General features: G+C 37.7%; 3 protein-coding genes across 3 annotated transcripts in view; all 3 read right to left on the reverse strand.

Moving 5' to 3' along the window:
- Window positions 1-3,877, reverse strand: part of LOC140164172 (mixed lineage kinase domain-like protein) — a 38,385-nt gene extending 34,508 nt beyond the window's left edge. Inside the window, exon 1 of the mRNA XM_072187413.1 lies at window positions 3,322-3,877. Coding sequence (XP_072043514.1) covers window positions 3,322-3,877 — 556 coding nt within the window. The remainder of the gene's footprint in view (window positions 1-3,321) is intronic.
- Window positions 3,878-12,969: 9,092 nt separating this feature from the next.
- Window positions 12,970-13,311, reverse strand: LOC140164173 (uncharacterized). The gene has a single exon (XM_072187414.1). It carries the CDS (start codon window positions 13,309-13,311, stop codon window positions 12,970-12,972), a length of 342 nt encoding a protein of 113 aa, XP_072043515.1.
- Window positions 13,312-18,140: 4,829 nt separating this feature from the next.
- LOC140164174 (uncharacterized) lies at window positions 18,141-22,224 on the reverse strand. Its single transcript, XM_072187416.1, has 5 exons — window positions 22,002-22,224; window positions 21,546-21,677; window positions 20,893-21,063; window positions 18,755-19,924; window positions 18,141-18,565 (listed from the first exon to the last, which is right to left on the reverse strand). Exons 1-5 carry the CDS (start codon window positions 22,081-22,083, stop codon window positions 18,141-18,143), a joined length of 1,980 nt encoding a protein of 659 aa, XP_072043517.1. The 5' UTR covers window positions 22,084-22,224.
- Between the last annotated feature and the right edge of the window lie 5,341 nt (window positions 22,225-27,565).

A 27,565-nucleotide genomic window follows, 5' to 3' on the forward strand; every position in this document is an offset into this window, starting at 1 on the left:
ACTAACCGGAAAATGTTGATATCCAACAAGCTTAAACTATAAATTAGCTCCCGAAAGAGGGCAGGGCTTGAAGAATGAGGGAAATCATGGGGTAAAAGCACACCACTGCACGCCATACATCAATTCTCCCAGTCACATTTCCCCAATATGAAATTTAAAAACAGTAAAATTGAATTTGGCAGATGCGGGGTTCGAACTCACGGCGCACCGCTTTGGATACGCTATGAGCCTAGCGCCTTAGACCGCTCGGCTACTTGTCTTGTTGGAATCCATTTGAAACTTATTTGAACATATAATCGCAAATTCAACATAGGCCTACCACGTGACAAGCAAACGCAGAAAACGTACCATATTTTGGAATTTTATTTGCGTAAAAACATTAATGTGTATTAATATCGCTCAATTGTTGATAACTACGTTTTCTACATACAGAAAGCCAACAATAAACATGATAAATGGGCAGCTATACATGCACAATACATTATCGATTTGAACTCGCTGGGCCGCACCGGCTGCACCGTACGTGCTATACTCCTATATTATACGATACATGTGGTTCAGTATAGAACCTGCCATTTTTCGTGTGTACACGATCTTGAATTTTGCAATCTATAGGATAATTACACGTAGGTCCCCCAAAGTTTCTTCCAGATATTGGAGATTAGATTCCCATAAAGACGAAACAGTAATCTTTAGTCGGGACCTATACGTAAAATTTACATACATTTTTACCATCAATTGAGTGTTAATTTTGACTAAATTCAGAAAATATTTTGGCGCATATAAAATTGAAATAAAATTCTCTGCCTCCTAAACCACATAAACTTTAGCACGATTGGGTATCAGGAATCGTTATATATTATGTGCAGTTAATATTCATATATTCTTTTCTAGATAGGATGCTTCAGTTTTAACACAAAAAATATTTCATTGAATCCCCCCCCCCACTCGGCGATTTCAAAAAGGTAACCACGCTTCCCTAGAATGTGCAATAAATTAGCATTAAAATTTTTCTTATTTTAGTAGCATTCTAGACTCTCTGGCGTACGGCGAGTACTGCTGTAGGTAAAAAGTAAAAGAAAAAGGTAGAGTTAGGGTTAGGGTTTAGGGTTAGGGTTAGGATTAGGATTAGGGTTTAGGGTTAGGGTTAGGGGTAAACCGCGAAATGTGGATATCCAACTTGTTTGCCCCGCAGGGCTACAAAGAAGCAATAACTGCGAAATATTGATATCCAACAAGCCTAAAATATAAATTGGCTCCCGAAAGAGGGCAGGGCTTGAAGAATGACAAAGAAGCACTAACCGCGAAATATTGATATCCAACGAGCTTAAACTATAAATTAGCCCCCGAAAGAGGGCAGGGCTTGAAGAATGAGGAAAATTATGGGGTAAAAAGTAAAAGAAAAAAGTAGAGTTAGGGATTAGGGTTTAGGGTTAGGGTTAGGGTTAAACCGCGAAATGTAGATATCCAACTAGTTTTCCCCGCGGGGCTACAAAGAAGCACTAATCGCGAAATATTGATATCCAACGAGCTTAAAATATAAATTAGCCCCCAAAAGAGGGCATGTCTTGAAGAATGAGGGAAAGTATGGGGTAAAAAGTAAAAGAAAATAGAGTTTGGGGTTAGGGATTAGTGTTGAGGTTTAGTGTTAGGGTTTAGGGTTAGGATTTAGGGTTAGGGTTAGGGTTAAACCGCAAAATGTGGATATCCAACTAGTTTGCCCCGCGGGGCTACAAAGAAGCACTAACCGCGAAATATTGATATCCAACGAGCTTAAACTATAAATTAGCCCCCGAAAGAGGGCAGGGCTTGAAGAATGAGGGAAATTATGGGGTAAAAAGTAAAAGAAAAAAAAAGTAGAGTATGGGTTAGGGATTAGTGTTAGGGTTTAGGGTTAGGGTTTAGGGTTAGGGGTAGGATTAGGGTTAAGGTTATGGTTATGGTTAGGGTTAGAGTTAAACCGCGAAATGTGGATATCCAACTAGTTTGTTCCGCAGGGCTACAAAGAAGCACTAATCGCGAAATTGATATCCAACGAGCTCAAGCTATAAATTAGCCCCCGAAAGAGGGCAGGGCTTGAAGAATGAGGGAAATTATGGGGTAAAAAGTAAAAGAAAAAAGTAGAGTTGGGGTTAGGGATTAAGGTTAGGGTTTAGGGTTAGGGTTTAGGGTTAGGGTTTAGGGTTAGGATTTAGGGTTAGGGTTAGGGTCAGGGTTAAACCGCGAAATGTGGATATCCAACTAGTTTGCGCCGCAGGGCTACAAAGAAGTACTAACCGTGAAATATTGATATCCAACAAGCTTAAACTATAAATTAGCCCCGGAAAGAGGGCAGGGCTTGAATAATGAGGGAAATTATGGGGTAAAAAGTAAAAGAAAAAAGGAGAGTTAGGGTTAGGAATTAGGGTTAGGGTTTAGGGTTAGGGTTAGGATTTAGGGTTAGGGTTAGGGTCACGGTTAAACCGCGAAATGTGGATATCCAACTACATGTAGTTTGCCCCGCAGGGCTACAAAGAAGCACTAACCGTGAAATATTGATATCCAACAAGCTTAAACTATAAATTGGCCCCGGAAAGAGGGCAGGGCTTGAAGAATGAGGGAAATTATGGGGTAAAAAGTAAAAGAGTTAGGGTTAGGGATTAGGGTTAGTGTTTATGGTTAGGGTTAGGGTTTAGGGTTAGGATTAGGGTTGAGGGTTTAGGGTTTAGGGTTAGGATTAGGATTAGGGTTTAGGATTAGGGTTTAGGGTTAGGGATTAGGGTTAGGTTTAGGGTTAGGGTTTAGGGTTAATTATGTTACACATTTAAAATACGTACTACGTATTTTGACATATGTTCTTCTTTTGGAAAAAGCTGTGTAAAGTGGATGCTACAGACTGAAGTAACACATTATGTAACATATTTTAACGGTACATTGATAATCCCTACATCCGGATCCTCATCATGTACATGAAATGATATCATAGGTGTACCTTACACCAAAACATCAAGTTTGATAATACTTTCATGTTATAAAGTAGACATTTGGACATGTAATGGCCATATCTGCACCCCTCCTATTTATATCTCTAAACTGTGATTTTCTGAATAGAATAACCTACTGTTTAAGCCTGCCGGATTCGGCAGCCTTGCACTTCAAATCTTCAGAGAGTATGTACAGGGGGGTTACACCCCAATTTTTTTAAAGAGATGTTTTCTATTTCAGGGTGATTATCTCCATATTTTAAAAGAGTCCTTTAAAAAGTGATTATACCATATGAAGAGTTAGATCATGCATAAAAGCTGATTTTGAACAAGAGAGAGAGAGAGAGAGAGAACTGACCTTTCATCTTTTCCAATAATTCTTGGTTATCTTTGACTTCATCGTCCCGGTCTACATCGATCCTTTGATTCAGAACTCGTTTGCTTTTTTGAAATGATTCTCCTAAACCGGCCAAAGGATTCTTTTGTGGATCATCTATAAGTCTGTCAACCATCCGTATCATTTCGACGGAGACTCCTAAGTGGACGGTGTTCTGTAGCGTATCTAACCGCTCGCTAAAGCAGTTGAATTGATCCGCGATCTTGTTTCTCGAAAGAAATAGCTTAACAGCGTTGCGCTTCTTCAATTTCGTCATGAAGACCTGTATTTCTTCTATCACCTTCTTGAGCTGGATTAGTCCACCACTGAAGACTGGACATTTCATGGACTTTTGTAACTCTATCATCTTATCCCCTTCTTCTTTCATTTCAGAAAGAATCTCAACGGAGGGTAAAAGACACTCAATTCTTGTCGCCAGGCGTTTAAATTTTGTTTCGTATGATTTAACTTGTTCGATCCCTTTAACTAAGGTATTTGCCAGTATAACAATTTCTACACATAGGCCCACGACATCCATGTTGTACTGTGGTCTATAGTCAAATAAGGAGAAAAATACTTGTCTGTTGATCACATACAGGTCCTCGCTGTTCAGTAACTGAAACCAGTCTATGGCAAGCATACGCGCCGTAGCGAAAGGAAGGACTTGTAGAGTTAAATATTGTGAAAAACTCCTTTAAAAGGGAATGTGACAGCCAATATAACATGTCATGATGTGATCTGCTGATAGTGTGGGAGGGGTGGCTACTAAGTAGGATTGGAGGTGGTCATTTGATATTAATTAGTAAATGAAATAAACGTTAAGAATGGAAAAATAGTTTAGTCACAACGTTTTTAGATTTTTTGGCTTTGGATTTAAAAATCGCGTGTAAACAGACGACTTAATGTAAAATGTGTACAGTCCGTAACCATCACCACGCAGTTTTCAATAGCAGCCTCGTTTGATTCCTTTAAATGCATTTGGTATAGGGCCGCCTTGTTGATTCCATTATGTGACGTTCCCAAAGAGATAAATAAGGATAGAGCGCCCTACTCGCCGAACCGATGGAGTCGTCTAAAAATTAAGAACATTCGTGAGCACTCATTTGAAATGTATATTATAGAAGTGAATGTACATGAATTATTGGCAATACTCGCATGTTCTGATATAATCGATATTTCCCTTAAAACGCGTTTTAACAGCTATTCGGCTTTATGCTGTATCCAAAATGTCTCTACCACTGCGCAGAGAGAGGTCGAATACGCATTCAATTACGTGTAAACCACAGCACGCATTCTTGATTTGGAGCTTTTGTGTAGAAATTACTGGTTGTCCTAAGGCTATGCAGACTTAACTTGCTATATAAGTTATAAATAGTCATCCCTGTAATATTTAGCTAAAACTTGAGGATTTTAAAGCAAAAATAACAATATTGGCCTATATTTTGCGTATGATTTTCCGGGATTTTCCAATTTCACGGGCGCGCACTCACATTATTAAACCACAGCAATATCATGTGGGGAATGTTTGTACTTATTTTGGTATCAATTGATAGAAAATACGTACAGCTATACGTTGGTATCAAATATTATATTACTATAGGACATGTAATATAGAAAATTCGGGGTTTCCCACTATACAATACTATAGACCAACATGATTTGTACAGCTTAGTATACGATTCGTCTCTCTGCCGAATTCCTTTATCGCACTTAGGCGCGATTCGTACAAATCAAAATTTCAACAACTACGTCGGTGAGTAAGATTTACCATTAAATTTTGGTGGAAATAAAAGATAACCTGAAACATAATCATAAGCATACAAAAACTCAATTTGCTCAAAATTCTCGATTCGTCACTCTGCCGAATTCAGAACAAATATACTTCAAACGCATTAAATTCCCAGTGTACCCTAGTTTTATGCAATTATTGCTCAATTAAAGAAAATCAAGCACATCACCTCAATTTTGTCAATGTTGCCAGAGAAACGATAACGCCTTTGCGATACAGTCGGCTTCATTATATGGTAACGAGACGAATGAATTAGTTCTATTCAGCAATACCATGCCAAAACAATGGTACAAAGTAAATTTGATAGTGCTAAAATTTGTAACTCGGTTAACTTTATTTATCCATACATGCTAAAATAAACACAGTTACCATTTTAGTAGTATTCATTCATTTCGCAACGGGTTGTTCAGTGTGTGATTTGCAATGAAACGGCAACGTACTAGCTCGAGCTAGAAATACTTAACTGGTATCAAATATTATTGGTAAATAGTAATAAAATTAAAATCAAGTCAATTGCTCCATTTATTCTAAACACGTATTTTTGAACATAACCGTGCTCAGTCAATCTAGAAAAACACCAAAATTTAAGCAAAACGCCGGTATTAAGACAAACAGAGCTGTCCAAAAATGTAATTTTTCCTAGAAAATGTTTGGAAATGCGAGTCAAACAAGTGCTCGAGTGACTTATTTAATTTTGAGGGTCCAGAAGAAGTTTACTCAAAAAAATTAGTGTTTTGATTTTACCAAATCTATAATAACTGTCCGCTGTTTCTCATTTGAATACTCCAAAAAGAATTTGATTTGCTAAAATGGTCATTTCCAAAGCCCCGCAACGAATGAATTTTAGTACAGATTGTGTCAGCCATGTTAAAGGCATTTGATAGAAATGTCAACAGCTGACTAATTATGACTAATGGTTTCAGTCCTAATTATTATACAATGGTAAAAGAAGTCATACAAAAAACCCTGAATCCCTATTTATCAATTTTAGCCATAGAGAGAGTTATATTATCATAGAATTCAACTGAATTCAACTTAAGATAGCTTCTGTGATATTCAAGATCTGAGACTTTAAGACAATAAAATTTAAATCCAGAAAGCATAGAGAAAAAAGTAAACTGTGTAGCAGTGTAGCACTCTAGCGCCAGCTTCGCGTAACGATTTCAGTTGTCTGCTGTACTGCATTCTGATGAGTTAAAACCAATCAGAACAACAGAGGGTGCTAGACTGTTTTCCTGATAGTTCATAGACCACAAAGGGGTCTATCTTAGGATACAAAGAAAGGTCATGACAGAGAAAATATTAAGACTGCCTGTATATTAAAGTGGTTGTTATATTTAGAATTTACGGTGTCCCTAAAAGAACTGTATCGTCGGGAACTGAATTTTTTGGGTACTTTAACGCATAAACCAAACGTAACTAAATAATTGATGATGAAGTTTGAAAATTTACTTTAACTGGAACGGCAACTTCAGAAATATCGATTGGATTTCTTGCTCAAATTTACTCCAATGCGAACGTATGGTTGGTTACTGCAACAACAGCGTCTTGTCGCTTAAACTCGGGACATGTGTATCAATGTGAGTTCAAAAGAAGGGACGTGTAAGAGCTTGTAACCGACTACATCAAAATGTAGTCGGTTCGCACTTAAAAGCATTGCCGCATGTCGTTCGGCGGAGGGGAAGAAAACATTCATGGCATTCTTAGATTTCCGTAAAGCATTTGATACGGTGTGGAGGGAGGGTCTTCTTTTGGCAGCCTGGAAGTCGGGGTTAAGGGGACGAATGTGGAGATTAATTGATGCGCTTTATGACAATGTTCAAGCTCAAGTTAAATTTGGTAATATTAAAACTGATTTTTCGAAGTCTCTGAAGGTGTTAAACAAGGCTGTGTATTGTCACCTGTATTATTCTGTATTTTCATACATGAATTTACTAAATTGCTTAAAAACATGAAATTGGTGTAAGGATTTATAACGTATGTGTCGGTAGCCTTTTTTTTGTTTTTGTTGTAGTGTTATTAGCCGACAATGAACACGAGTTGAACAGAATGTTAAGTTTAGCAGCAGCATTTGCTGATGAATGGAAACTAAGCTTTAATTATGACAAATCTAATGTATTAATAATAGGCCAACGTACTAATGCAAATAAGTTGTGGAAATTAGGCGATAAATTCATATCAGAAGTAGACTCTTATAAGTATCTAGGTGTTACCATATCTCGTAATCTCTCAGATCATGGTCACGTTCAAGAGGTAACAAAAAAGGTAATAGAATTATTGCATATATCAAGTCTGTAATAGGTAATTTCGACAATTTTAATCGTGTTTATTATGGTGATATATTATGGAGAACAATAGCGCTCCCATCAATTAATTATGCTAGTGCAGTGTGGATTCCCAGTAGTCAATCCGATATTGATAAGCTTGAAAATCTTCAGCTTCAGATGGCGCGTCACATTCTCAAAGCCCCCCGCAATACACCACGTGCAGCGCTCTATGGCGATTTGGGATGGGTCCCTATTTCCACGATTCAGAATTCTTTCAGAGTAAAATATTTTGCTCGTGTTATTGATTTGGAATCCCATCGCTGGCCAAAATTGCTTTTGAACACGATGATGAGCTTAAACATCGAGCCTAACAAGCTGCGTTACAAATTCTTAAATAGTGTCCAAAATATCTTAAACGAATGTGATTTAGATGACGTCATCGCCTGCGCAAAGGTCGGAAAACCTCCTCGTAATCCACATTGGGTGAATTCGATTAAAGATAGTATTTATAACATCTCTAATAACAAATGGGAAGAGGACGCTCAAACTAAATCTTCACTCGTTGATTACTTAGCAATTAAAGACGCTCCATATATGGAGACATATCTTTTAGATGCAACTGACTTTCATGGCGCCTCGTTGAAATTCAAAATTCGCTCTAACACTCTCCCGTTAGACAGTAAAATTTGTAAATGGACACCAGACAATGATGGTATTTGTAAATTATGTAATATTGATCGCGAGGATGTAAAACACTTCCTTTTCACATGTCACTCACTTAACACAATCAGGGCTGATGAATACAGTAAACTCGAGAAAGAGCTAATTAATTTAAATGGTATAGATATTTGGGAATTATTCATCTCTGGTAACTTAGACGTAAAGTATAATATGACCCTTGGAAGTGTAAAATTGTTTGATAATTTAAGTAAGGCAGAAGATTTCTATCACACATTTGATAAATTCTGCAAATCCTTCGTGAAAAGAGCATGGAAGGCAAGATCCGAATTGAGTTTGAACGCTACTGATATTTAATGTATTTATTTATATGTGATGAATTCTGCGTTGCTAGCTAAACTGTATAATTGAATATTTTTATATTTTGTTTTATTTTCATGCTTACAACCCATTTCAAGTCAACTTGGGTTGAGACAGGCAATTTCTTTCTTTTGTTATTATATATCTTATAATTTTGCATGTATATTCAGTTGTGTTTAAAATTCGTTTTTATATGTATAATTGTTTCTGAACGCACCGCTGGTTAGGCGTGTGCCACTGATATAAAAGTGTATGTTCCAATAAATAAATAAATAAATTTAGTCAAGTGGTTATTAGTCCCACTTCAAGACAAAAGACTCTGCCTTATTAAAGAGCTTCGTTTGAGTAAACATGAATGAACTCGCGATACCACTCAACATGGATTATGTCGGGACCCAGCGTTAATCTCCTTATAATTATTATTTTGAAATACTGAGCTATACGTTTCAATTAATATTCTTACGATAGTTATAGGCCTATATATATTATTTAATAAAGGCTCGTCAGCTTTGTCAATTTCATATTCCAATTTACTACGCAAATCCTAATGAAATACATATTCCTTATTTCTTTCCCCTCCTTCTGAATCTTTCTCCCCTTCCCCTCCTGTCACCCCTTCCCTACCTTCTCCATATCTCCCCCTCCTTCCCCTCTATCTGTACTCGCTCTCTCATACTTGACCCTCCTTTAATTATCCACTCACACTCCTGTTTTCCCCTCCCCAGTGACTTTGTAAGGGTTTTTCTGTTAGGATGGCGTGGGCCGATTCTCAAAGGGAAACGTTTTTTTACAAAAATGGGCTTAAAATGGAAGAAACAGGCCTAAAAGCGTAAAATATCACAGCGGCCAGCATCCAAACGGGGAGGGTCAAGAAGGAAGACAAGATGTCCCACGGGGGAGCCCCCCCCCCCCTGGCTACCGGCAAAGCACCTCCCTGTCCACTTCCAATGCCCTCCCTCTCCTCCTCCCTACCCCCTCTCTTACCAGGCACAACCTATTACATGTTATATATAAAAATGTTATGCACCTGCGTTACTCTTCCAGAAGTATCGTATACTGCTGGCTCAAGTAAAACCAGGCCATTTTTACGGAAACTTAATCCCCTTGGCATTGGGGATAACTATTTGGCTAGTTAGCATTTGGCTAGTTAAATTCAAAATCAATAGAGGGCGTCCTATTTTGGCTAGTTAAATATTGGTCCCTCAGGCTAGTTAAAATTTTGTCCCTGAGGCTAGTTAAAATTTTGTCCATCAGGCTAGTTAAATTTTTGTCCCTTAGGCTAGTTAAAATTTTGTGGCTCAGGCTAGTTAAATTTTTGTCCCTCAATCTAGTTAAATTTTGGTCTCTCAAGCTAGTTAAATTTTGGTCTCTCAAGCTAGTTAAATTTTGGCCCCCAGGCTAGTTAATTTTGTGTCCATCAATGCCAAAGATTCTCAGGCTAAAATGAGTAAATTATGTAGAGCTCCCAAGATTGAGGAGTTGCACTGCATTTTTATGCCTATACTTCCAATGTCATGGTGTAGACTTGTTTTCTTTGATAAGCGCTAGACTTGTTTCAAGTCTTTGGAAGCAAACCAGCCTCATTTTTAATGGCATAGTCCAATAGCCTCATACAACAGTAATTGCTTAAAATGCAAACTCAAGTTGTGGAGTATGAGTTTCTGTATACCAAAGGACGCTCAGTGCTCAAAGTCTCTAACACTAAAAATAAACCCAAAATGGTCTTAAGTGCATAGTTTGGTAACCTGCATGTAACAAGCATAACTCACAATTTGACCTCAAGTTTTGAGGTAATGAGTTTTTACACCTAAACATTAAAAGTTCACTAAAAGAACTTACAAACATTATGAATAGAGACATGTGTTCTATAGATGAGCATGTTTGAAATGTTGCAAGGTCTTATCACCCTCGCTAGAAGTAGTACCTCACAGGATTTGTGTTGTTTCAAATTGTTTTTTGTGGATTATTAAAAGTTGAAATCATGGACACAGAAAAGCTAATCCATATTTCAATTTCTTTTGTTTTAGTGGACATAAAGAAAACATAATCTTACTTGTGTTTTTTTTTCTTCATCATCTCCCTCCTCCACCTCTTCTATACTTTTATTAGGCCTAAAGTGATAGTGTTTATATTGGCCCACCAAAGTATATAATGCAAATTTGATGAAATCATGCATTTCAGTTTATTACTATAGTATTCGGAGGAGGGGTCTCTGAAAAAGTTCCTACTCCGTTTTTTTTTGAAAACTCAGACAAGAAAAATGTTTTTATTTTTCTTAGCCCAAGTGTATCTGTACTGTTTTCATAAGCCGTTTTTTAAGCCATTTTTATTTAAAAGGTGTCCCATGAAAGTGTGCTTGTTTCCTCTCTACTCCTTCGGCTTGCCAAAAATTGCTTCCCCCATTATTATTATTATTATTATTATTATTATTATTAACAGCATTTATAAAGCGCTTTTACTAAAGGACGAAGCGCTGTACAAAACAAATCAACCTTATGAAATTCAAAAACAATCAAAACCTTTAAAATACACACATAGCATTATTTAGCATAAATAAAGAAATAGTTAAAAACAAAGCAATGATTTCCATCCTAAAATAAACGGGAAAATAAATACCAAAATGAAAACAGAAATAATGTACAGAAGTAAAACACTATTATGAAACATAACTGATAATGATAGGCCTATACGCTAAAAACCACTTAAAAAACCAGGAAAATCAGTTTGCCACCCCCCCCCCTTTTAAACTCTCCCGGGGCTTTAATTATTGCACAGCCCCTAACATTTTGTGTAAAAGAAATATATATATCAGACTAATCATTTAAACTTCTGCAATTTCATGTCTAATTGACGTCGGTAATTGACTAACTCCAAAATTTTCTGTTCACTATTACCATGGTTACAGATCCAACATTCAACACAATACCCCTCCACTATCAGAAATTTCCTGTCTTGAGACATAATATGACAAGCTGAAATGATAAATATAAACACAGACATCCTTGGGACAAGGGTTTAGCAGGGCTGTTAAAACAATTAATACCACAAATATATAACACAAATCACATTCATATGAGCTAAGTCAAACATGCTCTTTAACCACAATATACTTGTACAGCAGTACAATGACCTTTGAGTCTGTTGGGTAAAAAATCCCATACTCTTCAACTTGAGGTCAACTTTGAGCTATATTTAATGAATGGGGGTTAATGAATTTGCCACAGGAGATGAGATCATTTTGACAGACACTGTAACTCCTGGTAATGAATAACTCCCCAAGTCCTCCCTCCTTTTTAGTCCACAAATCCCATCATCATGGTGACAAGACCATGCTGGCCTCACTGCTCACTGCTCACCTCAGCTTTTGTGTACTGACTCAAAGCAATTTTATAAATGTTCATCTGATTTAACTAGCCTGAGAGACTACAATTTAACTAGCCCGAGGGACAAAATTTTAACTAGCCTGAGGGACTAAATTTTAACTAGCCTAAGGGAAAAAATTTAACTAGCCTAAGCGAAAAATTTTAACTAGCCTTGGGGACAAAATTTTAACTAGCCTAAGGGAAAATTTTTAACTAGCCTATAGGGGACAAAATTTTAACTAGCCTAAGGGAAAAATTTTAACTAGCCTAGGGGACAAAATTTTAACTAGCCTCACTCACTCACTCACTCACTCGGACGACTTCTGTCGGACTCCTACGATGGCTCTCCAGATGTGTCTGTCCTGCATGCAGCTCCGGATTTCGTTTGGTTCCTGTCCAGTGTCCTCACACAGAAGATCTACATAGGTCTTGCTCGGTCGCCCCACACTTCTTTTGCCGTGACTGGGTTTCCACAACACTAGGTCTGACACCACCTGCCCTGTACTTCTTAAACAGTGACCAGCAAATTGTAGTCTCCTTTTCCTGATTTTATCAGTTACCTTTGGGAGTTCTCCATACAGTTCTTTATTTGTGGTATGTGTCCTCCAGCTTATATCAAGAGCTGATCTAAGTAGCCTGGTGTAACAACCATCCAACAACTTGCGGATCTTTGTTGTCACTGTCCATGTTTCTGAACCATAGAGCAGGATGCTTTCTACTGTTGCTTGGAATAGCTTGACTTTAATCTGCCTTGGAAGATGGGATTTCCAGATTTTAGTGAGCTTATTACATGCCCTCCATGCCAGTGCTTTCCTTGTTTTGATGTCCTGCTCGCTGCTTTTGATCCAAGCTCCAAGATATTTGAAGTCTTTCACAACTTCCAAACTGGTTCCATCTGCAGTTCTTACATCCACTTCAGTATGTTGATTGAATACCATGCATTTTGTCTTTTTGGTATTCATGTGCAGACCTACTTGTAAAGCAGCTTTCTCTATCCTTTCCAGTAGCTCCTGAGCTTGACTGGCAGTATCAGATATTAATGCTATATCGTCAGCAAAGTCCAAGTCAGTAACACATAGCGGTCCAACCCTTCTACTGCGTCTGGGATTTGCTGTAAAGCCTAGATTCTCTTCTCTACCATCTATAGCAGATCTCATGCAATAGTCTAACACAGTTATAAAAGATAAGGAGCAAGAGTGTCCCCTTGAAGAACTCCTGCAAGGATGTTGAATTCCTCTGTTTCTCCATCAGGAGTCACAACTTTTGCTCTTGTGTTCTGGTAGGTGTCTTCTATGGCTTTCACAATTATGGTGGGTAGTCCATATGCCTTGAGTATTTTGACCATTTTCCCTCTATGTATTGTATCGAATGCTTTCTTAAAATCAATAAATGTCATTACTGCAGTGAGATTTTTGTCCTGAATTCCTTCTATTATTCTTCTAAGTGCAAGAATCTGGCATACAGTAGATCTGTTTTCTCTAAATCCGCATTGGTTTGGTCTGAGTTTGATGTCCATATGTGGTCTTAACTAGCCTAAGGGACAAAATTTTAACTAGCCTGGGCGACCAACATTTAACTAGCCAAAATAGGACGCCCTCTGTTGATTTTGAATTTAACTAGCCAAATGCTAACTAGCCAAATAACAAATCCCCTTGGCATTGAAGTCAAGCCAAAAATTGGTTCCGCAAACTGATTTGGTGTACGTCATGAGCACACACAAAAGTATATATCAAGTGTGACGTTTGGAACAAAAATTATTTTGATCTAATTCAATCAATAATTTTCAGCAACATGTAGCATGTTTTTTACCCAAACCAAATTAGATTTCCAATAATTGGTCTATTACCTAGATAATACATAAGTGGTAATTATGTAGTCTATGAGGAAATATGCAAATTATTGTTCTAAATTATGACGTATTTTCATCATAATTTACGGCACACTATAGATTCTCGCGTTAACTTTTACTTCAAGCGGCTTTAATGGCAGAGTGGTTTTGAATACATCCTCTATAATCCTCTAGACGTTAAAGTTTGTGGTTTCAAACTTCATTTCGCAAAGTCTCTATTGGCTGTTTTGTGAGTTGATTTGGGAAAGCTTCGCACTCACAATAAAAATAGATTGGGCTAGCCATTGCAACGCTTGTTTACGAGCATGATCAGTACCCGAACTAACATTGCGCTGAACGCCTTGTATAGTGTGTAATTCGTCGTCTTGAACCACATCTAAGATCACCAGCAGTAAGCTTACTAGTAAGATAATCCAGTCTTCAACTTCATTGTGAAAGAACTTAAGAATCAGATATTATTTAGTGGGCCCTAGGCTAATCTTAAATCTAGCATTTAAGATCATAATTTCATATTATGATATTGCATAATACTTGCAGTAACAGATCTGAAGAGTGAATATGTTTATTCTTGTACCACACTTGACTTACCATACAAATGTTGTTTATTGATTAAAACCCTAGACAGTTTGAAAGTTTACATCATTGTTGTGAAACCCTTCCTTTTTGGTGTTTATTAAAAGTTAAGGTAAGGTACCGAACCTGGGTAAAGGGTTATTTCTGGCCCTGGTCTTGTAGACATGCAACACCATTAATCCAAAACGGTTGATCGTATGCCAAATGTGGGATATGCAACAAATGAGTTGTCATATGCGCAGAAATAAATTCTGCTTCGAATGCATATCCCACATTTGGCATACGATCCACCGTTTTGGAATAATGGTAATTCATTAAGGGGGGGGGGTGGTAATGTTTTTGGTAGATGTTTAGATATTACCATTCATGAGTTTTAGGTATTATTGCTTATGCCAGATTGTGTAAAACGCCACCGCTTTATGGCACCATGAAAGTTATAATATGAACGGTGGCGCTCCTTATTCTCCAATATGGCCAGAATAAGTATTAGGGGCGCAGATCACCAAATAATCTTCTCGTTAAAAAGCACGAAAAATCAAATTTTCTACGCGGCAATTGCTACCTAGAGTGGCAATATTTTTGTTTGTTTGTTTTGTTTTGTTTTTACTTTTTACGCCATACCTGTAATAATCAGTCACCAAAACACCAAAATTCATGCAAAGCATGATACTTTTAAATTGATTAAATGAATTACGAGACTGCTGCGATTGACTAGCGACAAACACAAAATTACATCTCGGAATAAATGTAATTAAATACAGTGTAGTTTTACCAGTGACACACACAATCTTAAAATAAATCATAGTATAATAAATAGCAAATTTACGTCTTACGTAGTTTTACCAGTTAATAGTGGGTAAATTTCCTAACCATAAAGAAACTTTTTTTTTTTAGTTTAGTTACAGTGTAGTTTTACCAGTGACTGGCGACACACACATTTACGTCGTGTAATTAATAACAGTGTATTTTTACCTGTGACTGGCGAGAAGCAAAAAAAATAACAGTGACTAAAACACTGACAAAAGTTTATATTTTCTGCAGTTTAGGGTTTACTTGTCAGTGTCAGTCAGTTAGCACAGACACATTCGAATGATCATCGTGATATGACCGAGAATTGACTGAGAAAACACACAAATACGCACCCCAGACAACACGTTACACACTCTAGTATTTTATCAGGGGCACGGATGTGGTTTGAAGGAATATGCTGGAGAAATAAGGTATCATCAAGATTGTCCACAACTTGAAGACTGCAGTGGGATATACGCAAGTTGAAAAATTACTTCTATGTCGTATGAAAAAAATGCAAAGGTATTTGAAATATAATGATAGTTGATCTATTTTCTGGCAATTAGTATTTTACCAAATGAACCAAAAAGAACCACAAAAAATGTCATTTATTATAATTTGTTCTATTCTCTCTCAAATATTCTTTGTACCAAACGGATCACATACCTGCTACGTGTGTATACCCGTGCAATATATAGTTTAGGAGTTACAGGGCATCAAATGTCTAAGATTAAGTAAGTTGCTCGTCTAGCTTTAGGGGATAAAGATAAAAGAATAGTTTGCATCATCTGCGATGTCTGATTAGTGCTTTGCAATCCAACGAGTTAACAGGTCAACATGATTGAATGTTCTTGTCTTCGTTTAGATTCTATATATTTCTCAACTTAGAAAATAAACGATAGGAAATTTTGTTTTTACTATCGTCTACCGTGTGATATACGTCACAGATTCACAGATTATCCATTGTATTCCTTTTGTTTAAGGTTCGTTGCCTCGACCATTACCTAGAGTAATGGAGGTAGATAGCTGCCCAGAGACCATTATCAACACAATAGCTCAAGATAACGGTCTCGGGCAGCGAGCTAAACAAAAGGAACAGAATGGACATTCTAGAAACACTATGGAAAGGATCACAACATACATGTAGAAGCTGAGTTGGTTACTAGTCTCGGATAGAATTACGGAACAAATGCATTTACAGCTCGATTTAAATGCAAATGTTACATGACAAGAGAAAATTATAGAGGGCTCCTGTAGTCCGTATAACAGTAATTCATATAACACCACTGGTGCTCAGTTATATTTATGCAAATTAAATTTTAATTAGCATAACGAAGTAAATATTCATAAATAAAAAGTAACCGTTTCGTTTAATATATACTCAGTACATGTATATAATCTTGCCATTGGTTTTTAGAAGGGAATCTGTCTTTATCCTTGCCCAACCCAAAAACGCTCAACGGTCCATGCGAATTAGCTACTAGGCAAGAACCCCCGGGATACTACCCGACCAGGGGAGCTTCGCAAACTAATCTGCGGTACTCATTACAAGTCAAGAGGCTGGGGTGCAAAGCCTTACTGTGACCTACCCGTAATGGGGAGCACCATTGGACACAACGTTACTAGGTTTTTCAAATATCTGCTTATACTCACATTTTTCTAAGATATAAATTTCATGGTGTTGAAATAGATCGTAGTCCAAACGTTGACAACACTATACAATTTGCATTATTCATTAATCATTTGAATAGCAATGGTCACAGGGTGAATACACTCCAGCGGATTAAATACGCAAGTGAATAACCTACCAAACCACTTCAAATACTGAGATATCAATTGAGATCAATTCTGTATTGATTTGATTAAATCACTTGCATTTGTCATTAAATAGACTCATAGACTCGCACGCAGGACACATGGGAAGAATATTATATCTCGGAGTGTTTTTATCTTGGGAAAAACCCACAACTTTTACAAAATAATACATCAGTTTTTTCCATTTTGTCTTTTGGAAAATGAATACACCATTACAACAAATTCGTTTATTTTGGCTATTCGTATATGTAAGATAAACGGTTCACCGTATATGTAAGATAAACGGTTCAAAACAGACCACGGTTCAAAACAGACTTCGGGGTCTCGCCTTCCGAGCGACTAACATGCTCACCATACCTCAACCAGACACCGATTATCTATGGTAATGGTCTGTTTCTCACCCTTTATCTACTACATAGACGACAGGCAGGTCCAATATTTTGAGTAGTGGGTGCCGGCACAGCATCTTACGCAACAACGCGATTGCTGCCATCTACTGTGTGATAGACGGCATGCAAACACCAATGAAATTCAGCGCTAATAAGCTAAGCCACAACCACTGACTAAGAATTTACATTCCCTTTAACCCTCTCAGCCGGAATAACAATTTAAACAACTGTAAACTTTTGATATTGAGTTTGTACCATCTGCGATGTCTGGTTGTTTCAAGTCAAAGAGTAAAAATATCAATAAGATGAAATGCCCTTCTTTGCCGCTGCTTGTCTCCTATTTCTTAACTCTACATCGCAGGTAGTGTGAATTATTCTGTTTAACCCTCTGAGCCAGAAGAACAATTTAAACCACTTTCACACCTTGTTGTTGTGAAGATTTCTGTGGTTTGTGTTAAGACTGTTCTTTTGGTTGTGGGTTTCTGGTTAATGGTTGCTTCGGATAATGTGTTACTTTTGTTTATCCACAGTGGTTTAACGGGATGATATCTAGTTGCTATGTTGTAATTCTTATTTAATAGAGGATCATTTTGTTCTGGTTGTGAATGAGGTTGTTTTCTTATCCAATCCTAAACCAACGTTTCCTGATTTATGTTGTCCAGATTGTCCCGTATCAGCAGGCTGTTTTTCTTTGTCTAATTCTGCTTCTGACAGAGTCCCATCACTGTTACCAGACTTCTCTATTTCCATGGCGGCCCTAATTGCACCAGCCACAGCCCCGGTGCCAGCTCCTACCGCTGCCCCAACATCATGCGCCTTTTTAACCGCACTGGCTTTTTCACCAGTACCTAGCTCATTTACTACTTTATTTGACTTCTCAATATTTTGCAAAATGTGTTTTTGCTGTCTTGGTGACATATATGGAAGTAGTTACAATACATCATTCTTTCGAACATGATGTGGCACAAAAGAATGATGGGAGAGAAAACCTCTTTGATGGTGCTCAGGATAAAAGGGTATATAGTTATCATGGAAACGATTGGGAATTGGTCTAACATTGTGCTTAGTATTCTCACCCCGACCACCACCAGGAGTTTGCCCAGATTCTGGTAATGAAGGAATGTGCTGTTCAGGTATTTCATCTGCTTCCGGTTCATATACTTTTGGAGGAATAACCGGTTTGCCTTGACCTGTTAAACCTGGTTGACCTGGCCCCTGATCCGGTTGACTTGGTTGGTTGACTGGTTGATCTGATCCTTGATCTGGTTGATCTGATCCTTGACTTGGTTGACCTGATCCTTGACCTGGTTGACCTGATCCATGACTTGGTTGACCCGATCCTTGACTTGGTTGACCTGAGTCTTGACTGGGTTGACCTGATCCTTGACTTGGTTGACCTGAATCTTGACTTGGTTGACCCGATCCTTGACTTGGTTGACCTGATCCATGACTTGGTTGACCTGATCCATGACTTGGTTGACCTGATCCTTGACTTGGTTGACCTGATCCTTGACTTGGTTGACCTGAGTCTTGACTGGGTTGACCTGATCCTTGACTTGGTTGACCTGAATCTTGACTGGGTGGACCTGAACCTTGACTTGGTTGACCTAAATCTTGACTGGGTTGACCTGATCCATGACTTGGTTGACCTGATCCATGACTTGGTTGGCCTGATCCTTGACTTGGTAGACCTGAGTCTTGACTGGGTTCACCTGAACCTTGACTTGGTTGACCTGATCCTTGACTTGGTTGACCTGATTCTTGGCCTGCTTGACCTGATCCTTGACCTGGTTTACCTGAATCTTGACTGGGTTGATCTGACCCGTCACCTGGTTGACCTGACCCGTGACCTGGTTGACCTGACACGTGACCTGGTTGACCTGATCCTTGACCTGGTTTACCTGAATCTTGACCTGGTTGATCTGATCCATGACCTTGTTGACCTGACCCGTGACCTTGTTGACCTGATCCTTGACTTGGTTGAGCTGATTCTTGGCCTGCTTGACCTGATCCTTGACCTGGTTTACCTGAATCTTGACTGGGTTGATCTGACCCGTCACCTGGTTGACCTGACCCGTGACCTGGTTGACCTGACACGTGACCTGGTTGACCTGATCCTTGACCTGGTTTACCTGAATCTTGACCTGGTTGATCTGATCCATGACCTTGTTGACCTGACCCGTGACCTTGTTGACCTGAACCTTGACTTGGTTGACCTGATCCTTGACTTGGTTGAGCTGATTCTTGGCCTGCTTGACCTGATCCTTGACCTGGTTTACCTGAATCTTGACTGGGTTGATCTGACCCGTCACCTGGTTGACCTGACCCGTGACCTTGTTGACCTGACACGTGACCTGGTTGACCTGATCCTTGACCTGGTTTACCTGAATCTTGACCTGGTTGATATGATCCTTGACCTGGTTGACCTGACCCGTGACCTTGTTGACCTGATCCTTGACTTGGTTGAACTGTTCCTTGTTCTGGTATTGGTTGCTCAGTTTCACCTGCAGCAATATGATCTTCTAAGGATTGATTAGGAAAATATCCTCCAGGTAGATTGAATATTGGTTTCCCTGGTGATGGTTTAGCGTCATTTCCACCGGGAACAGATTCAACTGGTTTGAGGTTGGCTGGTCTTCCGGGAGCAGGTATTTTAGCAAGCTTAAAAGATGATAATTTAGGTTTGGTGAATCCTTTAGTGCCAAATAGAGAGTCTGTGTATGAGAATAAGATTGAGAAGATTATACATTATCTATTCATGAAGATAATACGGGTATCAGGCAAACAGAATAACATATTAGTCATCCCGAAGGTATTGGAGAGTTTGTAGAATGTCGACTTCCACGTCAACTTCGTTCATTTTTCATCCGTTATAGGGCGTTTCACAGTGTGGTTCCTAGATTGCGAAGAAAACTGCATTTATTTATTTACTTTATTTTGTTTTATAATGCAACATACAAACCACAGAGAGAATGATGCTCGGTTTGGATGGTCTGGCTTGTTGATTAGTGAGTGTTCTTAGTCATCCAGTCTTCTCTTCTTTTCTCTCTTCCTTAACCCTCCAACGTGGTTTACATCGGCGTGTCATTTTATTATTTATTATTATTATTATTATTATTATTATTATTATTATTATTATTATTATTATTATTATTATTATTATTATTACTATTAGAAGAAGTAGTAGTAGTAGTAGTAGTAGTAGTAGTAGTAGTAGTAGTAGTAGTAGTAGTAGTAGTAGTAGTAGTAGTAATAGTAGTAGTAGTAGCAGTAGTAGTAGTAGGATGAGCAGCAGCAGTAGCAGTAGTAGTAGTAGTGGTAGTTGGATGAGCAGCAGCAGTATAGCAGTAGACAGCAGTAGTATTGGTAGACAGCACTCTAGATATTATAACTATAATCATCTTGGATATTATTAGTAAAAATCAAATCATCATTACGCCAAGAAAAAACTTTCTTCCTGTAGGGCGCGGACATTTCATTTTGGAAGCAGCTTGACCTTGTTTCCTTAGTTTTGTTTATTGCTAATATTAGATATTCTTTAAATTCTGTTTTATACATATAACCTAATTTTCCACTAATTTGAACTCTGAAGAATATTTTGCCTAATTTTTTTTACAAAAATGTAACAAATCTGATAAACATCAGGAACAATGCACATACATGACACAAACCTTACATTTACCTTTTTTATTTCCTTTTTTGACTTGTATACCATTTGAGGAAGAGACACGAAACGGAGTCAGAGGAGGAAACTTGAAACTGGCAAAGTTAAAGCTTTGAAACGGAAAGGGGTACTCCTTCTTGGTATCAGATGCTGCTACCGATGCGGATTGGTCGACAGGTGGTTGCTGGTCTGTAATAAATTACAGGAAAATGTGAGTCTTGAGATCGAGATGGGATGACAAAATGGAGAACTTTTATAAATGTATAATTCTCCAAATCTCCTTGATGTGTTGTTGAAAAATAGGACATAAACACCTTTAGCACAATTACCATATGACCATACCATAATAAAATGGTGGACCATTAATTATCCTTAAAGTGAATATATCCAGAGTCAGCTCCAATCCCGCAATGTATTCTAATATAATGATTGTTCGATTTCATTTATTTTAACTTTCATATTGTATTTTTCTAATGTTGTGTATCCAGTGGTAAAGGGTAATAAAAAAATATATCACCTTATTTAAAAACAGTATTACGATATAGCATTTGGATGTAGTTTTTCTGGCTATATATGGGACTACTTTGAAAAGAATGCGCTGATTTCAGTTAATTATCTACACCCTTTTGGTATCAAAACCCCAATTCATTGTGTTGGTCCCTAAACATTACCAGTAGACGTTTCGGCAGCTGCTGGTGCCGCTTCATCAGCTAACGATAAGCCGACTTGTGTAGCACCTGCACCAATTACTTGAGCTACGCCAGGAGATATGATCCCCGGGTTTGTTGGAACATCAACTGGAGCTGTGAATATAATTTAAAATCAAGTATTGTAAACGTTCATTTAATATCAACATTATTTCAGTTTGTTTGACTTTTGTAAAACTTCATCATAATGATTGAGAAAGCCTAAAAACGTTTTCAGTTATTTCAAAAACACAGTTTTCATACGTCTTCATACGCATAGAGCCAGAAGGAACACACCATCGCAATATCCCCCTTCTTGACTAATGCCAGGAAGATAAAAGTACATGTAGTATTCAATCATGATTAAGAGAAATCCTGATAAAAAAAGGATCTCTCTTTTAAATAGTAAGCACTTTATGATGAAAATATCCAACCACTTACCACAATACACAAACGACGGCTGCTTTGATGTCAAACTAACAACTAATACAATTAGCCAGAGATGTTTTGGCGCCAACGCCATTGTTGTATTTTCATCAGTTTACCAACATATAAATCGTCTGCTTTATATAACACATAGAAACTCGATTCAATTATCACATCTTTTCTCGGTAGAATATAACATTTTCTATTCACAATTAGTGATATTCATATTTTAGTACAAATCTCTACTATACACGTTTAATTACTAATAAGTAGGATGATAAAATTCAAAATCAATTTCGGAATTGATTATTTTCTACGATCGTTTTTCATATTATATAGATTAACTTATAATTATTAAAATGTGTGATTTTTTATTTTCAAACCGATATCGATCTGCCGCAAGCAGGTGCTTATTATGAGAGGCAGTGTGACGTCTTAATTGGACAATCAATATTCATTCGCTTCATTACAATATTTATTATAGGATCCAGCATAAAAGATTTAACCAAACATCTGTTGGTTCATTGGTTAAATTGATCAATGAACACAAGATTTATCATTGAAGTTAGAGTTGTTCCTTCCTAATAAATCTAATTAGAATGTAAAACTTTAAATTTACGCATGTTAATGCATACAAAGAGTCAATTTAGAAAAGTGCAACATTTGTTTATGTCTAAAATTTCTCACTAAAACCATAAAACACGTTTGAAATGTGTAAAAATTAATTCATGAACATCTTAACTTAAGTTGCTTTGATAAAAAAAAACAAAAGGGAAATATAAAGACATTCCTTTTTTATTTATTTGCTTTAAGTGAAAGAGGTCTGAAACCAAAAGTGATGCATAAAAAGCCTATGTAGAAAAGTGCAACTTTTTTTGTCCGAAACCTTTATAAATGGCGGTATTTCTCAGTGAAGATGATAAAAGATAACAACAAAAACACGTTCACTTGATGCATAACTAATCAGCATAATTATGTTCCAAACTTTAAAACAAGAGAGTTGATCAATCCGTTTTTGGATTGTACCAATATGTCTTAGGGGGACTTACTTTTTTGGAACCGTTTAGTTGATGAAGTAGTGTGCCATCAGCAGGGTTTACTTTAGGCTGCGTTCACATAGAAGTATACTATTCGGGTATACGGTGCTCGTTTTGCAGGTGCACGCGTATAGCTCAAATCGAGCAAGGCAATTCCATAGTACCGGGTCACATAAGGCTACGATCACATAGAAGTATACTATTCGGGTATACGGTGCACGTTTTGCAGGTGCATGCGTATAGCTTAAATCGGGCAAGGTAATTTCATAGTACCGGGTCACATAGGCACTATTCGAAAAGGCCGTATACCTGCGTATAGTATAGTATAGTATAGTGGGAATCGTGCGTGCTCGATTTTAGTGCAGCGTATACCGTCCTAATTTTAAAACTAAACCATATGTGGGTAAATTCAGTTTTTTGTAATAGATGCACTATCTAATTCTGCACATTATGACACCTCATTGAATGCAATGTGACCTCAAGAAGTAAAGTTACAAGCATTTGATTAGACGAAGAAAATTGGTAAACTGACCTACAAATGTGTACTTGCTATTAGCTATACGAAATGCGCTCATTTGACCAGGCTGAGTTCACTTAGTATACTCCTATATGAACTAAGCCTGATCGAATGAGCGTATTTCGTATAGCGAATACCGTATACCGTATACTTCTATGTGAACTCAGCCTTAACGCACAAAACACGCGTATTTACGCGTTCAGGCACTTTGCTGACTCCTTCAAATCCAAAGTCCCAAAGTCCAACGCGTACAAAATCATGAAAACGTACGCGTTCAGATATTGCAAGATTTGAATAGAGAAACACCTGATATTGTGCATTTATTCTCGGCTATTGTCATTTAGGACCTACTCCCGATATGTAGGGCCCATCACATTTTGTCAGCATTGATCCATGCAAATTGGATTCTTGTTCTTTTTTCTGTTTAAATATGCACAAAATGTCTTCAGGACTTTAATTATATAATTTTGCAAAATTTTCCCTCTCAGGGGGGAACATCCCCCAGACACCCCCATGCGTAGTGGATAAACAATTCTTAGTCAGTGGGATTTCTGATTGGACAATCGCATGATTTTGGGTGCCGTCTATCAGGCCGTAGACGACCCCACGTCATCATGCGTCTTGATAATCCGTAACACGCGTGTAGAGGTGCGCGTATGTATCGCGCTGGATGCGTAGACTAGTGCGGAATACGCGAACGCGCTAGCAGTACGCGCAACAGAATACGTAAAGTTGTAAACAAGTTTCGTTCATTTTATAATGAGGGAGTTTTTATGACGGTAACTTAGTTTTTGCTTTTAAAAATTGTTTACAGTTATTAAAATAATATTTAACTGACTAAGAATGAGAATAAACGATAGGACTTTTTATTTTGCCTATCCTCTACCTATGATAGACGACAGGCAGGTCCAATATTTTTATCGTAGTGGATACCGGCTGCGCCGGCATCCACTACTCAAAATATTAGACCTGCCTGTCGTCTATCACACGGTAGAGGATAGGCAAAATAAAAATTCCTATCGTTTATTCTCTAAGTGACCATATTCGCTTCTGCTTTCGACATTTGCCAATTTAGGCCCTATGTTTAACACAATTTATAGGCCTAATAGGGAAAACGTGACAACGAAAGGCTTCATGGACCGTCATTTCACAATTTTCGGCTTTTCAACTTGACTTAAATTTTACACAGTAATAGTGCCAAAATGGTCCACCAAATCGCTGCAATTAGGTCTTCATTTTGCAACATTTTCCAAGCCCTGATGGGGGAATATCACCCTGCGTAGTTAATAAACAACTGGCCACTTTCACTTCTGCTTTCTATATTTGCCAATTTATGTTTAACACAATTTATAGGCCTACCATAATACTATGAAAACTTGCCATCCACGAAAGGCTCCATGGACTGCTCATTTCACAAAATAAATTAATGTTCGGTTTTTTTAAACTAAAAATTTACACATTAATATTGCCAAAATTATCCACCAAATTGCTTCAATTAGGTCTTCATTTTGCAAAAGTTTCTTACTTCTCAGTGGGCATTTTAAAATATTATTATTTTCTTTTAAAATTGCCCCACCCCTTCTCTAGATCCGCCACTGCTCCAAACAGTGGCGTAGATTTATTTTTGACTGGGGCGGGGGGGGGGAGGGGGGAGGGGGAATGTCTTGAAGTATAGTGAATCCAGCACTTTTTGGTGAAAGAATAAGTTTATGGTACAACATTGTTTGCCAATTTGAAGCTAAACTGTTGAAATATGGTGCAAAAGTGGAATAAATTCGCGCTAAGGCTTAGCGCGTAAAAATGTGCACTTTTGGGGATAAAATGACCAAATATGAGGTTAATTTGGTCAGAAACCCACATACAGACGTCAAAATTGGGGGATGATAGAATAAACCATCCCCCTGGCAAAATATTGGAGGGGGAGATCCCCCCCCCCCCGGATCTACGCCTGTGGCTCCAAAACACACACATTGTTAAAAATGTTTTTGACTCCTTCAGAGGAATAATTCACAATTGAAAGGGTCAAAATTTGAAAATACCCCTTCAGCAAAATGCTTAAAGAAAACCCTGGCCATCAGCAGTAGATAGTTGATGAAGTAGTATGCTATCAGCAGCAGATAGTTGACATACTGCAGTTACTGTCCGTTTTCCTATACACAATACACAGTGCTCTCACCTTTGACGCGTGACGTCTACAAACATTGTATGTTAGAAGTATAGGATATTGCCTAGTTAACGTCACTGCGTCAAAAATAACCGGCCAATATTAAAAGTACTCTCTGAAATTCTAGAAAATATTGTTTTGTAACATGTCCTAAATTTTTAGCTAATTTAAGTGTTTGGAAATATTCGCACTTTGGTGTTTTTAGAGTATATGTTATAGGTAATAGGACATTGCCTAGTTAACGTCACTGTGTAAAAAATAACCGGCCAGTATTTAAAGTATTCTCTGAAATTCTAGAAAATATAGTTTTGTAACATGTCCTAAATTTTTAGCTAATTTAGGTGTTTGAAAATATTCGCACTTTTGTGTTTTAGGAAGGATATGTAAACGACCATCAAACAATTAGAAGAAATTATTTCCAAACCGTGTTAAGTCAACAACCATTATGTTTCTCATTTTCAAGAATGCTGGTTAACAATAAGCATACTATTGTCTCATTTCGTGAACAAAGGCCCACATAGTATTGTTACCTTGCATTTGATTTATAATCGGTTACCCAACTGAAACTATAATACCAGTTCATTGCAATACCGCACAGTGTGGATTCAACCAGAGACGATCTGATTTAATCAGTTGAGCTGTTTTCAATAAGTGTTATCTTGGTTTAATAGCTTTTAAAGGGGTTTAAGTCCTGCAAAGGTCGTGGTGAATTCTACTGTAGACATGACTGTATCATGATGAAGTAGGCCCTAGTATGCTATCAGCAGTAGATAGTTGAGGAAGTAGTATGCTATCAGCAGTAGATAATTGATGAAGTAGTATGATATCAGCAGTAGATAGTTGATGAAGTAGTGGGGGTGGGCCCTGTCCCCACCCCACACCACCCCACCCCGCCCCGCCCCTCTAAAGGGGAAAAAGGAATGCAACGCTTTTATACGATGTGGACACAATATTTGGAAAACCCACCTCGGACTCTCTCTCCCCAGTCTAGTTTCATTTGCTGTAAATATTTTGCAAAAAGTTGATGTAACTTATACTTGAATTATAGTTACGTACGCTGGGCATATTAGCATGATTAGTGCAACATATTTCAGATCAAATACAATAGAATCGTGCAAATCATGTTAAAGTTGTCATATTTGGCAGATAATTAAACTAGGCTATGGAATCATTTACCCTACCCCCCCCCCCCTAGACATACATGTACTTGTTTGTCTGGGCTACCCCCTTCTAGTGGAAACAATCATTGAAGCACAGAAGGACATGTTCAAAATTACTCAGACCTGTTAAAAACTAACACCATCGTGATCTTCTGGCAATACGGATTCCAAAAATTATACTTTTAGTCATGAGCAAAAGAGTAACATTGTGACGTCATAGATCTAATTTTGCTCTGATTTTGATAAAAAAATAATCTCAAATTATTTTTCTTGTTGCAAGAAATCAGAAAAAGAATAGTTTTATTATTTTTCTGATTTATCATGGAAAGACAAATAATTTGAAACCATTTTCAACAAAATCGGAGCATTTTTCATTTTTTACTCAATGTGGAGCCAAAATTAAACATATTTAATGTTTGGGGTATAACGCCATAACCGTAAATCTTAGTAGGCAAAACTATACTTTTAAAAAGAATTTATGACTAGAGGTGCACATTGCTTGGAACACAATTCACTGAGTCCGAGCAATTTTGAACTTGACCTTTGTGTAAAAGTTCAACGACCTTTTCCCAATAAATAAGGGTGCTGTTGAAATTAATGCCTCCATCAAACTACTAACACAGAGCTCTCGGTCTGTGGGTCTGTGGATATCTCTGTCTTTACTCTAGGGGAGTGAGTTGGCAGAAATATGGCTAAGTGGG

The sequence above is a fragment of the Amphiura filiformis genome, chromosome 11 (assembly GCF_039555335.1).
Source record: "Amphiura filiformis chromosome 11, Afil_fr2py, whole genome shotgun sequence".
Lineage (NCBI taxonomy): Eukaryota > Metazoa > Echinodermata > Ophiuroidea > Amphilepidida > Amphiuridae > Amphiura > Amphiura filiformis.